Source organism: Chanos chanos, chromosome 13 (assembly GCF_902362185.1).
Source record: "Chanos chanos chromosome 13, fChaCha1.1, whole genome shotgun sequence".
NCBI lineage: Eukaryota > Metazoa > Chordata > Actinopteri > Gonorynchiformes > Chanidae > Chanos > Chanos chanos.
Window position 1 is genome coordinate 19938358 of NC_044507.1, and position 14568 is coordinate 19952925.

Consider the following 14568-nt stretch of genomic DNA (forward strand, 5'->3'; position numbering starts at 1 on the left):
GTGGAAGACCCATCTTTGGTAATTGTAGCCTGCCAAGCTCAAGTCAACCCTTTGTGTCCAATAACATGACACTCCCAGCAGGTATCTTCCTTGCGCTACAAATGCACCAGGACACCTGCTGATAGGAAACACTCTAGCTGTTTCTCTCCAGTGGCAAAGCGGGTTTGCATTAGTACAACACGGGCCTACCTTACAGAGCTCTTTCGCCTCCTTGGTTTTGGCCACTTCTTTGGGACTCTGCGGCGAAGATTTTGATCCGCGGGCTGGTTTTGGGGGGAGGGGAAGAGGAGTTTTGTTGGTGGGAGACATGGGGTTGGCCAGGGCAGCGTCGTGGAGGAAAATTCGCTCGCTCCTCCTGCGGGTCCAGCGCTCATCGTCGCTTCCGTCGGGACCGAAATCGAAACCGAACTCCCGCGGGGATTTCGGCTTCTTGGGCTTGCGCCCGCGCTTGCTGGGACTGGAGTCCTCACGCAGGACGCTGGCAGGGGGGAGAAGGGGAAGCTCGGGCACGGATCTCTTCCCATGCAACAACGACGGAAACTTCTTCCTGATCTTAACATCGCTCTCCGAGTCGGTGTATTCAAACTCTGGGCCTGAGGAAATAGAAATTCAACAGTGCTGGATCATGCCAATCATAGCTGTATAATCCAGTTGTGGTGCGGTACACGACCATGCCCAGGCAGAGATGAGAGACTCACTGTGTCACACCAACACAAAACTATATGGGACTAGGACAATATTAAATGGCTTCCATCTGAATAATTGCAGCCTCTTTGGAGAAACGTAATGAGAGATATGTTATTATACTAAACAAGACTCAAAGTGGTTTGTGTTCCAGTCATGCGGAAATGGGACATCCAAAACTACACATGACAATATAATGTGTACTTTGGGGAGAAAAATAAGTAGGGCCAGATGCTGGAGAGGAATTCAAGAGAACAGTTATTTTAAAAGGGGTATGGGCCTTTAATAAGGAGGGCTGTGTCTGATTCCACGCAGGCCTGCGGTTCACTCCGCTGGGGGCCCTGTCTGAGATCACAGCTTCACAGCAGAGCTTCATCAAAGCCAGGCCTTTCTGTCTCAGGCACACAGTGAACGCAGGTAGGGCACGGAAAGACACACACACACACGCACACACACACACGTACACTGAGAGGATAATGACAATTCGCTCTCTAGGTGCTGCCAAACTGATATGTGTCTATATTCAATAACACTCCCACTGAGTGACTGCTCAGTGCTCAATGCGTTTTCATCCAGTGGCACCCTTTCAATTTTCTCCCCACTCTCACACATACACATACACACAGGCACATTGAGGGAGAGTCCAATAACTGACGACAATAACAGGAAATCAAAGAGGTGCCATTGAATGCAAGTCCCAACAGACCTAAATACATTGTTTATCCCATATACACTTACACTGTCAACTGATATGTGGTTATGGAGAGTTATTTAAAAGCCATACGCAATCTCCACAAAGGCCCGCTGACTTACCCAGAAGGTTTTGCCTTTCCTCTTTCTTCTTGGCTTTCTGTTTGGCCTCCATCTGGATGACAGACAGCGGGCTGGAGACAACGGGACTGGGGATGGCACTGGCCGCAAATCGAGCCAGGAGTCCCAGACCGCTCTCCTCCGGCAAGGGCGAGCACAGCCCGTCGCTCTCGTCCAGTTCGTACTCGTACTCTTCCTCCTCCTCCTCCTCCTCATCATCATCGTCATCGTCATCATGATCGTTGTCGTCATCATCATCCTCAGAGTCATCCCTCTCTGTGAAGTACTCTGTTTATGGTTAAAAAGAGAGAGTTACCAAATGACATCTGTTAAGATGTTCAAGCCCTTGAAAGCCAATGAAACTCTCTGCTCTGTAAAACCACTGCACTCCAAAAAATGGCTAACATGCCAAACATTCTTTAGAAAGGAAAGTACGCAAGTACGCATCAAGAGCTTTCGCAAAATCAATAATATTTGAATCTTAATGCACGCATCTGGAAAAGAAATACAAAAAAACCCAAAAAAGAGATACTAAAGATGGGTCCAATATTCATTATTCAACTATAATGGAGATATTTTGCTACATGACTCTCAAACTGAAGCATCTTCGATTGGATATAAAAAAAAAAAAACCCATCTGGATAATCTGCATAACAGTGAATACCAAATCACTACCATTCATGTCACGGCTGTCGTCGACCCTAGTCTGCACTGCTCAATACACAAATCCTGTCTCTCTCTCTCTCTCTCTCTCTCTCTCTCATTAACCACTGTAATCTAGTTCCACAGAGAACCAACTTTCAATGGACTACCATGTTCCTGTACCAATACAAGACCACACACCATTTAAAAAGCTTACTGGTAGGAGGGACAATGCCTAGTCTCATGTAATAGTGATATACCAGACTGGGTGGGCAGCATCATCTAAATACAGCTTTTCAGACTAAGGAGCTTCGGGGGGCTGGATTTAATTCAGCGTGTCCTTTTTGGCTTTCTGAAAATGCGGAGACAGGAATGCAAAGATTCCCTTAAAAAAAAAGAAAGAAAGAAAAAAAGAAAGACAGAAAGAAAGAGAGAAAAAGAAAAAGAAAAAAACGCCAGCACAAACAAGAGTGGCTTGCGACACGGCCTTGTCCATTTTGCTGAAGAAGCTCAATCAGGATGGGGAAGGGGTGAGAAAAAAAAAGGAAAAGAAAACAACTTAAGAAATAAGAGCAGCCAAGTGTGTGGCGAAAAAGTTGGACTTGGATTGCCGACAGAAACCCTGACTAAGACGGTCATCAATTATTAACAGATCATTCTACGCCTAGCTTGTCTAAGCCGATAAAGGGCAGAAAAAAATGTCTCAAGGACTAACTGTAAGACAGTAGGTACCCGCTTCACTCAACACCCCTCAACTCTTCGTGCTTTCACTCGTGTGTGAGGAACACATTAGTGGACAGGAGACAGACACACACACACACACACTCACATACACACACACACATACAAACACACACACACAGACAGAATGTTACAGGGCAGTAAGGTCTGAAGAAGCCAGAAGTGAGCTGGTAAAACGCACGAGTAAAGCGCATAGGGTCACTGCAGACAAGGAGCCCGGCTTGTTATGTTGTGCACAGATAATAAAACAAACAAACAAACAAACAAAAAAACATAGGGTTAGAGACATCACAGGTTCTGACAAACAGAGCATTACGATCTGAAGCGTGTAGTAGAGAGGTCAGCGGCAGGCAGACGACATGTACAGGTAGAAGCAAGCGGAGGTTAAACAAAGCAGGCTCTGTGAGGACAGACCTCCATGGTTCCTGGAGCTCTGTAGCCGCTTGGAGATACACTGGGGGACAGAGAAAACCCAGGGGTGAGGGGGGGGGGGGGTCCTGCCTCTCCAGCCATGGTTATATCCTTCTCTTAAGCCACGCTCAAACTCTCCTCTTAGGTGATGACACACAAACTAAAGGTAATGCTATTGTCTTAAGAGCTGAGGTACAGTCATGTTAAACATAGCCTACATAGAAACTAAAACAGGAAGGATGGATAAGTAACTGATTTCTTATGACTGTTATACAATAACCTGACTTCCTTATCCTTACAGTAGACTGAAAAGCACCTAAAGCTGAAAACTAAAAATCAATGAGTTTGGAGAGTAATTACTTTGTCTGATTACATGAGACTGCAACGCTGGAAAAGAAGGAACCCTATTTATCCTCTACATCTATATTATTAAAATAACAGCTTTGGTCCCCTGGGGCAGAAGAAAAAATAATATATATATATTTATAGTGAAAAGAACAAATAAACAAGTGGTGTGAACCCCATGATTAAAGGAAATACAGCAGCTGAAAACTGCCCCCCCCCCCCAAAAAAAGAGAAAAAAAAAATCTAAACATAGCACAATCTGGAACTACTTGAAAGAAGACCAGCAAGACATAACCATGGCTTATGGGCATACAATAGGTTAAATTTGTGAGAACAGGTTAATATATTCAACAACCATTTTAAATTTGCTTTTTTTCTTTTCTTTTCTTTTCGTTTCTTTTAAGGGGGGGTTTTTCTTTTTTTTTTTGTCGCATAACCAAAACGTAATCACAAATTACTAAAGAAATGATGAATTCAGAAGTCACATCAAAAGCGGGTGGTGTCCTACTTACTCAAGTACGCACAAGAGGCTCAGGTGACATGGATAGTGACCTCACGCTGCAGAGCTGGCTGCCCTACTCCAAGCCAAGCGCTTTGCTTCTCTTTTTTTGGGTAGCAGCAGGACAAGCAAATGCACAGACGGATAGACATTCAAAAGCATCATGGGTAGGAGAAGGGGGTCAGAGGTGGAAGGGTGACCAAGCAGCTGCGGGGAGAAAGCGAGCAGTCTAGAGAAGCTAGGTTATTCTTTCTTTTCTTTTCTTTTTTTTTTTTTTTTCTTTTTTTGGTCAAACAGGGAGCACCCTATTTTCCAAATATCCCACGATACCGTTCAAATCATCAGTCAAAAGGAGACACCCGTTTTTGTACCTATTTTTGGTGTAGTAAAAATAATGGTTGATAAAAGTCTGGATTTGCCGGTTGATATTTAAAAAAAAATTTCCATTTTTTTTTTATATGTAGGGTCTATTTTAATATACAAATATTTGAATGTAAAAATTTCCATGACTGAGGATGTAAATGAGGTAAAGTAATGGAAAATGACTTCACAGTTCAATCTCATACCTACTAAGAGATCATAAGAGACCTCAAAAATGAAGCTAGTCAAGCTCTTCCACCTTCATCAACATATGAGCTTGTTTTTTTTTGTTTGTTTTTTTTTCTCGTTTTGTTTTTTTGCAGAGATGATTTGATACTTTGAGTTCTAGGACTCGCTGCTTTGAAAGGGATATTTGAATAACAGAGAAAATTAGAAATGTGCAGAGTGTTGCATTCTAGTACACTAGGAGGAGATGCAGCAAGAGAGACAAAGAACACATTCTCGTTTTGTTTTGGTTTTTTTTCCTTTTCAATAAAAATGAAATTAGCATGTTTAATGAAGCTTGGGTGCCAAACCGTAATACAGTTAAGAAACAAGTGTCCACAAAGCCACACAATTTTCAATTCACAATGCTACTAAAGCCCCTGAAGGCCAGACAAATGTATAAAAACCCCAGCATTTAAAAACAGGACTCTAAAAAAGAGAGTCAATAATATTATATACAAACATACAAGAGGTGAGGTAGAAAACCCTGCCACAAGAATCTAAAAACAGGCGTCTCAGGAAGAAAAAAAATAGCCCCCCTAACCACAAGCCATGACTACATTTAAAAAAAAAAAAAAAAAAAAAAAAAGGAGTGTTGGCATTCGGAAAGGAGCTATCATCTGTAAATCTGTGCATAGTGAGTTTTGTTCAGTAACCTTGGTCGAACGAGTCCTCGGAGGAGCTGACTCCTGCCTCCTGCAACAATAAAGCAAAGTGCTTTTGTTTCCTTTCTTTGGCTGCCTGCTTGGACTTGAGCGATGACAAAGACGACGAAGGCCCTCTCTTCGACGACGACCGCTTCTTCTTGGCTGGTGTGCTGCACAGTCCTGAGATGTGAGGTCGGGAGCCGGGCTGGTTCAGCAGAGCGCGGGTCGGCCACATCTCCTTAATGGAGCTGTCCTCCTCTGAGTCGGTATCTGTGTTATAATCACACAAACGCCTTAGACATCTCTCCATTGTAATCATCGCTTGAAAACGCGAGTTCAGACGGAAAACTGGGTCATGTTCCGCAGCACTGATTAAAAGATATCCAACAGGTGAGATTACACACCGGTGTAATAAACTTAGATATATTTTGAGAATTTGAAGAAAAACACCAATGAACCGTATCTGCCTGCCATACTGACAATGAAGAAGGCTGAAACGCAGCCAGTAAGTAACACAGCTTTCACTAACGCAAAACACAGAGACGCATGCACACGCGCACATGCACACACGCTTAAAATATGCAAAGCCCAGGATAAATAAGAAGTGAAGAAGAGCTTTCAAATCTTTGACTTACTGTTGGAGTAACTGCTAATCTCTGACCTCATCGGAGAGAAAGAAGCCTTCAGTTGGTCTTTGCCCTTCAGGGAGGTGTCTGAGGGTTTTGTTTTGGTGGCATTTTTGTTTTTACCTCCTTTGGAAGACTTGTGAAAGAGGCAAAGGTCTTTGGACAAGCTCGGTTTGTCCATCTTGCTTCTCATGTCTATGTCTGTGAGTGTGGGAAGTTTCCGGCAGCTCCCTGAACTAGTTCTGGATTTCCCTGAGGGGCCCTCCACAAATTTACAAGAGGACTTGCTCATTTTACTCAGTTTAGTGAGAGACAGAGCCTTGTCCAGCTTACTGGCCAACTGCTCCTGCTCACTCACTCTGGTCTTTTTATTAATCTTTTTAGGCACCTGTTAAAAAGAGGTACAGTTGCAGAATTAGATGAATGAAATCCAAAATCCAAAGCAGTGTGTCAAAAATACTAAACTCTCCAAAAATGATTCTCCCCCCCCCCCCCCCCCCCCCCAAGACAAAAGCTGCCAAAACTGACCTCGTGAGAGTAACTGGAGGAAGGCTCCTGGTCATTCCAACTCTTGTTTTTTCTCTTCATTCTCAGCACCCCGCCCTCCACCTCTTCCTCCTCCTCCTCCTCCTCTTCCCTGCTGGAGGCTCGAAAGCGCTTCCTCAGCACCTCTCCGCTTTCCGAATCCTCCGAGTAGAGCCCGCTCTTGACCATCCTGCACCAGAAAAAAAAGGAAAAAAAAAAAAAAAGAAAGAAAAAAAAAGAAAGAAAGAAAACAGCAACCAAAAAAAAAAAACCCCATATCAGAACAGTTCTCGGCTGTGGGCGGAGCTGCATGCTGCTCTACTGAGGTATACTTAGGCTCAAGGTCTCCCCCAATACTCACTTTACACACTTTGAATCTAGTTTGCCAGAGGGAGGAGAGAGAGCGCACAGGGCATGTTTCCTCTTTGGAGGCCTTCCCGGGCCTCGTCTAGCCAAATTTCTGCTCCTCTCCTCCTCCTCCTGCTGCTGCTGTTGCTGCTGTTGAAGCTGAAGCTGTTGACGTTTCTCTCTGCCAAAAACAACACAGTGAGTCACAAATCAAACAATAAAAATCAAATCTTATCCTTACCAATCAAAAAAAAAAAAAAAAAGAAAGAAAGAAAACCAAAACAAAACATACAAACAAGCTGCCAAGAAAGAGGATTACACTGGTAGGAGGGCAATCATTGTTATGAATGGAGTAAGTTGGTAAAACTGGGAGTAATCTGAAGAAGCTGCTCCAGCTCTGTATGAAGGACTTACTCGCTGTCTCTCCGTCTCTGGAGTTTGACGAGTTCCCTTTGCTTCTCCTTATAGCACCTCTGCACCTCAGCCAATCTCACGCGGTACTCCACCTCCGTGGCATCCATCCCATCCAGAGAACTCTTGGAGAACATCTGAGATAGAAAAAAAGGGAAGAGTGGAGGGTGGGGGGGGGGGGGGGGGGGTTGAGCGCCATGGGTGCACTTAATATTTTCGTGTTTCACCCTTAGCCCTTTTCCTGGTAACAGACTGTGTTCAGCTGCAGTAATAGTGCATGAGGTGGCCCTCAACCTCAATTATCAAAGTGGATAGAAAACTTAAGTATGACTAAAAGCAAACTATAAAAAAAAAACGCCACTTATTGACGTGCACTCTCTATGGAAAAAAAAAAAAGAAAGAAAAACATCTTCAAACGCAGGAGGTAAGTGCCGGGGCACACAAATAAATTAGTATCGTCCATTTGACTTATTTCCATGTGGAAAAACACAGAATTGAAACAAAACTAACAATAAAATAATGGATGCTGCCTAGACTGCCAACGTTTTTTTTCCATCTGAAGCTGAATTCTAGTCACATTAAAAAAAAATTAAGCATCAAAATTTTAAAACGCCCATTAGTTTCCGGTTAAATCTCTTACTGGAATTTTGAAAGCAACTATTTTGGTCAACTAGAATTTTATTTTCCACTCCATACTTGGGCAAATACAATCAGAGGTTGCAAGAGTTTCTTGCAAAAGAGGAATGGCTTACAGGTTCATCTTTCTTCTGTCTCCAACTGTATTTCTTGTTCGGGTCCAGCTCTCTAGGGAGGCGGATGCTGACCAGAGGTTGACACTCAATGGCCTCTAGAAGGACCTGTCTGCCAGCCTCTAGAAGACTCTCTAGTCCACAGTGCATTATGCCTGTGCACACATAGACACAGGATCAATACAAACATTAATTACCTCTAGCCACACACACATACAGACAAACACACACACAAAGAAGACCTTATGCTCATCCCCAGGCTATCCTATACTAATAAAGCCATAAATATGGGTGTTTTGTGTCAAGATGTGAAAATGGATTTGCTGTGATGCCGGAGAATGAGACTTGCTTGCGGCACCATTATTTTCTCCTTTAATCTACTTATTTACTCTAAAAGATGTATGAAGTATTCTGAGCGCTGGCGATAAAAGCCGCAGCATCATCTGTGAACTATTCATCACTCCGGCGAACACCGCCAAGACTCGGCCAGGCTGAAAACCGTTCCTGCTGCGCTCTGCATATTTTTGCCACAGTGATCAAATCTTATGTGTTCCTTCTTCTCCTCCAAAACCCCCCCTCTCGTCCTAGACCACGCTAAAAGGGTGTGGGTGGGGGGGTGGGGGGCAATACTTACTCTGGGTGCTGCTGCAACTCCTCTGCATCTCTAGCTCAGCCATCTGGCTGAGCAGAGCCATACCCTCCAGGGCTGTGGACTCCAGGGTGCTGACGGCTGAGCAGTGATCAGACCCGCCATTTTCGGGCAGGACAAACAGGGCTCCAGCCTGGGGCAGCTCACTAGCAGTGACCAGGGCTTTCATACCTGCCAAGGGGTCCTCTGGTAGGATGGTAACGGGGATGACAGGTGGCTGGAGCTGAGGAGGGTTGTGATGTGGGAGACACACATTGTTTCCCGAGGACTCCAGGTCTTGAACGTCTGAAACAGGTTCTCTCAGATCCGACCCTGAGCTTACCCTCTCCGTGAGCCTAGGGGCCTGATCGGATGGCTGAGTTTTTGTATCGACATGACGCGTTTCGGCATATCCCGCCGACGGTCTGTAGGCAGCGTCTGCATGGCTTGCCGACGCCTCCGAAGTCTCTGGTTTGGCGTTCTCATCTGAGTCAGACTCGCATATTTGGTATGGCCCGTGGCGAAGAGAGGAGGTCCTCTCAAGTTTCACTGTTCCACCGTCCTCCTGGTCCTCCTCAAGATCATCCTCCAGTCGTGATGTCGCGGGGACTTTGGAGCAGGGCGCTGGTTCAGCAGGCAAACTGGACTCTTGGCTGCTGATGGGTGCCGCTTTTGTGCCAGAGTGGAGAGACCCCAGGCTTTCCCGGCTAAGAATCTGCTTGCTATCCTCCAGACCTGGCTCCTCTTTGAGCGGAGCACCGTCGTCCATAAGCTCCACCTCCCTGGACGGCTGCATGGGCTCCACCACCACCGGGGAACGCAAGTGCCGTGGTTTGACATCCGCTGACGGAGCCAAGCGTTCCAAGGCCTCGGCCGGAAGGGGCACATCCGGAGCCAGGCCATCAGCGTCGGCAACAGCGCCAGGAGGCTGGAGAAGGTAAGGATAGCGGCTGCCGAAGGGTGCGGTTATGGATTGGTACGGGTAGCCAGGAGGAATTTCTGCCAAAACAGATGAGAGAACAGTTTGAGGGGGTTTTGGAGAGCTTACATTAAAAAAAAGGGGGGTGGGGGGTGGGGTGGGACTTCATTCCCTGTGACAGAGTGACAAAAGTGATTAATAACCCATATGCAACTCAGCAATAAAGCTGTATAAAACTTTCATGAGCCAAACGGTTTGGGCAAAGCCATCCCAAAAGCCCTTAGATACACACGCACTCCAACAAGCTCCTACTCACACATTCAGATCGGCAGCATTCAGAGAATACTATTGATTCCCAGCATCTAACATTTTTAAAGGGACGCTGCCAGGGGAGGGAATGAAAAAGAAAAAAAAAACCAGGGCAGATAGAGCTGCGATCGTAAGAAGTCTCTATTGCAGTGAAGTGGCATCTGGTAATCCCATATGCGAGGATATCTGCAGACTACTCATTATGCCTCGTCTCTCTGGCATGGTCTGACAAGAGGAGAAGCACTCTGATGCCTTTGATTGCTGTCCTGTGTGGATTCCACAGGCCCCACCCAAAACACACTCCCCAAAAATAGCTTGGTGGAAATTAACAAGCCAAATCTTATCAACTGCACCTTTGATGCCCCCCCGTGCCCCCCCCCCCCATCCCTTGCTTTGTATTTTTAATTACAGACGATATCCCAGATATTGCATTGTGTAAATTGCTGAAAATTTATCACTTTTTGTCCTCAAAGACTGATGATAATGTTTTCACACACATTAGCACTTAAAGTAATAATCACTGCATGTCTAAATTAGTTACAAATGAAAACTGGATTTTATAGCACATTAGACAATCAAAGAGCAGCCAAACAACAACCAAAAAGGCCCAAACAGCTTACATCAGGCCATTTTACTGAAATAAGGCCATTTTAAGGCCTTACATACTTCTACGTTTGGGCAAAACAAACATTTGTGGGACCTCACCAGTGTAAAGAGCCGGGAACGCCGCAGGGGCTTGCTTTTGTAGGTTTAGCTCCTCTTTCTCCGTCACCTCCACAGTCTCCTCTTTGGGTTGGATGGGAGAAGGAGGAGGAGGCGAGGCGGATGCGGGGCTGGGGGGGTGAGGAGCAGGTGTCGAGGGATCCGAGTATGACTGCTGAGAGAGGGCTTTCTCTCCTTTCTGTCTCTCCTCAGACTTGAGCGCCGTGACAGGTGAGGGAACAGGGGGAACGGGGAGCGGGGTGAGGGGCTTGCTGTAGGAGGTGGAGGGCGTCGGAGAACGCGGGGGAGGCTTGCGGGAGTGCAGGGTCGGGGCGGACACACCTGAGAAGCTGGGCTTGACCCCGTCACTGCCCGGCTTGTCCGCTTTGTCCTCCAGCTCTGTTCTCTGCTCACTTGCCTTGAGTCTCTCCTGTGGGGAAAACAAAGACTCAGAGTGATACACGCTCCAAACACTTTGCGAAATGAACAAATTAAGTTGTCTTTTTTTTTTTTTGAAGTAAAACGACGTCACTACGCAAAAAGGGTTTGAAAATGACCATCTCTTCAAATGTACCATAACTACAGATTCAGATTCGTTCTTCTCTGTACCAATCACAGGTTCCGGCCTGCAGGAGCACTTTGGAACAGCTGTACTGGCGTAATGGCAGAGCGGTGCTAGCGTAATGGGTAAAAGTGACTTACCACAAACTGCGCGTTCCTCTGTAGCTCCATGACCTGGGCGGCCTGCTGTTGAATCATGTAGAGCTCCTGTTGGCGCACAAGCTGCTGGTGAGAGAGGAGCTGCAGCTGGTGGGCGTGCTGGAGAGAGCTGCCTGCTGACGGGTACATGGCTGACCACAGTGGGGGGCCACGCTCCAAAATCTCAGCTGGAGGATTGGAGTAGGAGGAGGAGGAGTATAAGCAATATGGAAGCCCGGTTTATAGACCTCATATAATCTTTATGCGTACGTTGGCATCACACGGGGACATTTGCCCCCCCCCCCCCCCCCCCCCCCCCCCCACACCATACAAGCCCAGGCGCTGACACAGACACGAACAAGCTGGACATGGGCTTGCACGAGAAACATCGCTTTAACGTATGTTAAGAAAATGGGCACGGGACCTACCATAGTGTGGAAGGTGCTCTGTAGGAATGACAATCAACTGTCCAGACTGTGGGTCCCGGGCAAACTGGTAAGGTGAGGGAATGGAGCCTGGTATAGTGGGGGGGTATCCAGGAGGCAGACCCTGGTGTAGGGAAGGAGGAGCCAATCCTGCACGTAACAGAGCCGAGGGCAACATAGTTAGGGCTGAGGCAGTCTGTACAGTGTCTGTAGTTGATGGTCCATTTGCTGTAGCACTCAGGCGGTTTCATGCATGCTCAAGATCAAATCCCCCACCCTCACACCCCACCTCCAAGAACCAGTTTTTTCCACCATAACGTCACCCCCAAACCTCAGGCAACGGCTTTGCGAACACGCAGCTGCCAGGAACCACGAAGAACTTCTGAACTGCTATTCTCTGGGCATTCTTGTTTTTTTTTTTTTGTTTTTTTTTGGGGGGGGGGGGTGTTTAAGTAAAGTCTAGACAGAAATTAGAAATTTCAGTGTTAGGGGAAAAGCAACATGATCATGTTGTTTTGCTGTTATTTTTGGAAGGCAAACAAGCATAGACCGTGATTGTTTTTTAAGAGTGTCTAAGCCTCTCGGCACAGACGGGGAAAAAAAAAAAAAAAAAGTCTTGTGCAGACCAGCAGGCCACCAAAGCCTGTCTGAGGAAATACAAACACACCAACTCTGCTTGACCTCCATTCCAAACTCCTGTACTCATGTTATTTAAAAAACAACAACAAAAAAATATTAGAGACACTATCCTTGCCAGTACACATACCAGATAGTTTTATGACGGTGTGGTTTAAGTCCAAATAAGGGTTCATACCGTATGGGGATCCAGGCAGCCACATGGAGGGGGGTCCTGGACGGGAGAGCCAAGGATGGGAGGCCAGATGAGAAGCAGGATCGGCGGGCCAGCGCCCTGCCCCAGCCAGGGTCGGACCACCCGTTACCATCAGGTTGGGGTTAAGTCCGCTAGCAGAAACCATGGGAGGATGCATCTGAGTGTACTCAGCCAGCTCCTTGTTCTCTCTGCAAACAGGGAGATACAGCTAATTCGGTACAGCCTCCGGAGGTTAAGCTGAAGTACATACACTGACATTTCACACTCCTGCAAGCAAAATGTTTGAGGGTTTCTTTTGTTTGTTTGTTTTTTGAAGACAGCTAGTATTTGTGGTTACATTCAGGGCACATTACAGAGCTTTTGTATTCAGCTTTGGTTTTATATTTATGTTTATATTTAGTTTCTTCTGTCTTAGTTATCACGCATCACAATATTTAGAACAGCTGTTATGTCATGCTCATTACTCCAGCAGAGATATACTGTGGTGAGCTATAATGATTAGTAACATGTCCGGGGACACAACATTAGCCCATGTTCTAAAATCCGGTAAGTAGAACAGTGATGCAAAACAGCCACGGATTTAGAAACGAAATTAAATGAATTAAACACAACTACCATTTCGTTCCAAGTGTGCCCAACAAAAGCTGAATGTTAACCACAACTTAACCCCTCTGAAATCAAAGTATGTGAATGACCAGGTGACCACGCCCAAATCTTTCTCACTAGGTATTTATTGATGCTCTCCAAGAACCATCTGTGCTCTTAATGCTAAGCCATAATCGTAATGGTGTGTGGATTTTTTTTTTCCCCCTGCCTTTGACTGAGGCACTAATTCACCCAGTCTAGGACTTCCATTCCACATTACATTTGGAGCAATGCTGAGAGAGCAGAGTCCTGCTGTGAGAGCCAGTTGCTTTTATAAGCACCAATTTCCACAGTGGGGAAGGTTCCCTTGGTCTGCCACTCTAAATGAGTGCAACACTTTGAAAATAGACTCCTATGAGCTGAGAAACTACCCATAAATCCATCTGCTCCTTAAAGAAACCCTTGCTGTGAGCGAGACTCTCTTTTTTTTTTTTTTTTAAGTTGCCCTTCTAAGCCAATGAGAAATATCAAAGAACCAGACTCCCATTTTTAGTTTGAGTCGAACGGATATGAACATGGGTTTGGGCAGTTAAATTAATTATTTCCACAGTGAGATGCAATTCAATTTACCAACGCCACTTTCTGTACAGGCTGCGTTATATAAGTGAGGGACTGTCCACGTGAAAATATGGTATGATCTACGTTTGGCACTGGCATATGCTTTAAGTCAGGGCATTACACAGCTCCTGTTCGTCTCTCACAGAGCTCAGCAGTGGTGGAGGACGTATCTTCAAAGATCCACGGGCACATTCGCCAGTCTTTTCAGAGGATGGACTTACTTTAATGAGTAACCTTCAAAAGAACAAACATCCTACTCTTATCACCACTTTCCACAGAACTCCATGGAAGATGGAAAAAAAAAAAAAAAGAAAAATCAATCTCCATCATCTCTGTCTGCCTGACAGCAAAAACTCATGCTGTTTTTTTTTTATTTATTTATTTCTTTTTTTTGGGTGGGATCAGGGCTATGTTCCATTTTGCCAATTTGTTTGCATGTATTGGGTTCTGTGTTCTGTTGTTTTATTTTATTAATTAAAACAACAGCAGAACACAAAATACAATGCAAACATCTCCTAGAAGTCATGGATTACGCATTGCACAGTCCAACATTGACACACACTATTGGGCAAGGACTTAAAAGATCTGTCCCCCCCCCCCCCCCCCTCACAGAAGACAACAGAAAATACAGTGAATAAAACAACAGACCTCAAAAGACAACGCAAACATCTCCTACATCTCCAGAAGCCGTGGATTACTTGCTGCACAACCAAACATTATTAGCAGAACAGAACTGAAACGAGAAATCTAAGAGGAACAACCGTCTGGCCTGGTTTATTTTAATATAAGAACAACAGTGCTTCTAACAATCCCTCCTTCCTTTTGCGA

The 14568-nt window shown here is 45.5% G+C and overlaps 1 protein-coding gene across 1 annotated transcript in view; it reads right to left on the reverse strand.

Annotated features, from left to right (window-relative positions):
* Nucleotides 1–14568, reverse strand: part of tnrc18 (trinucleotide repeat containing 18) — a 56334-nt gene that overhangs the window by 12919 nt on the left and 28847 nt on the right. The window contains exons 7-19 of the mRNA XM_030789630.1: nucleotides 12520–12725; nucleotides 11709–11855; nucleotides 11284–11468; nucleotides 10585–11011; nucleotides 8658–9650; nucleotides 8027–8178; nucleotides 7278–7411; nucleotides 6877–7044; nucleotides 6519–6705; nucleotides 6000–6378; nucleotides 5374–5634; nucleotides 1498–1782; nucleotides 190–593 (exon numbers count right to left, since the gene is read on the reverse strand). Coding sequence (XP_030645490.1) covers nucleotides 190–593; nucleotides 1498–1782; nucleotides 5374–5634; nucleotides 6000–6378; nucleotides 6519–6705; nucleotides 6877–7044; nucleotides 7278–7411; nucleotides 8027–8178; nucleotides 8658–9650; nucleotides 10585–11011; nucleotides 11284–11468; nucleotides 11709–11855; nucleotides 12520–12725 — 3928 coding nt within the window. The remainder of the gene's footprint in view (nucleotides 1–189; nucleotides 594–1497; nucleotides 1783–5373; nucleotides 5635–5999; nucleotides 6379–6518; nucleotides 6706–6876; nucleotides 7045–7277; nucleotides 7412–8026; nucleotides 8179–8657; nucleotides 9651–10584; nucleotides 11012–11283; nucleotides 11469–11708; nucleotides 11856–12519; nucleotides 12726–14568) is intronic.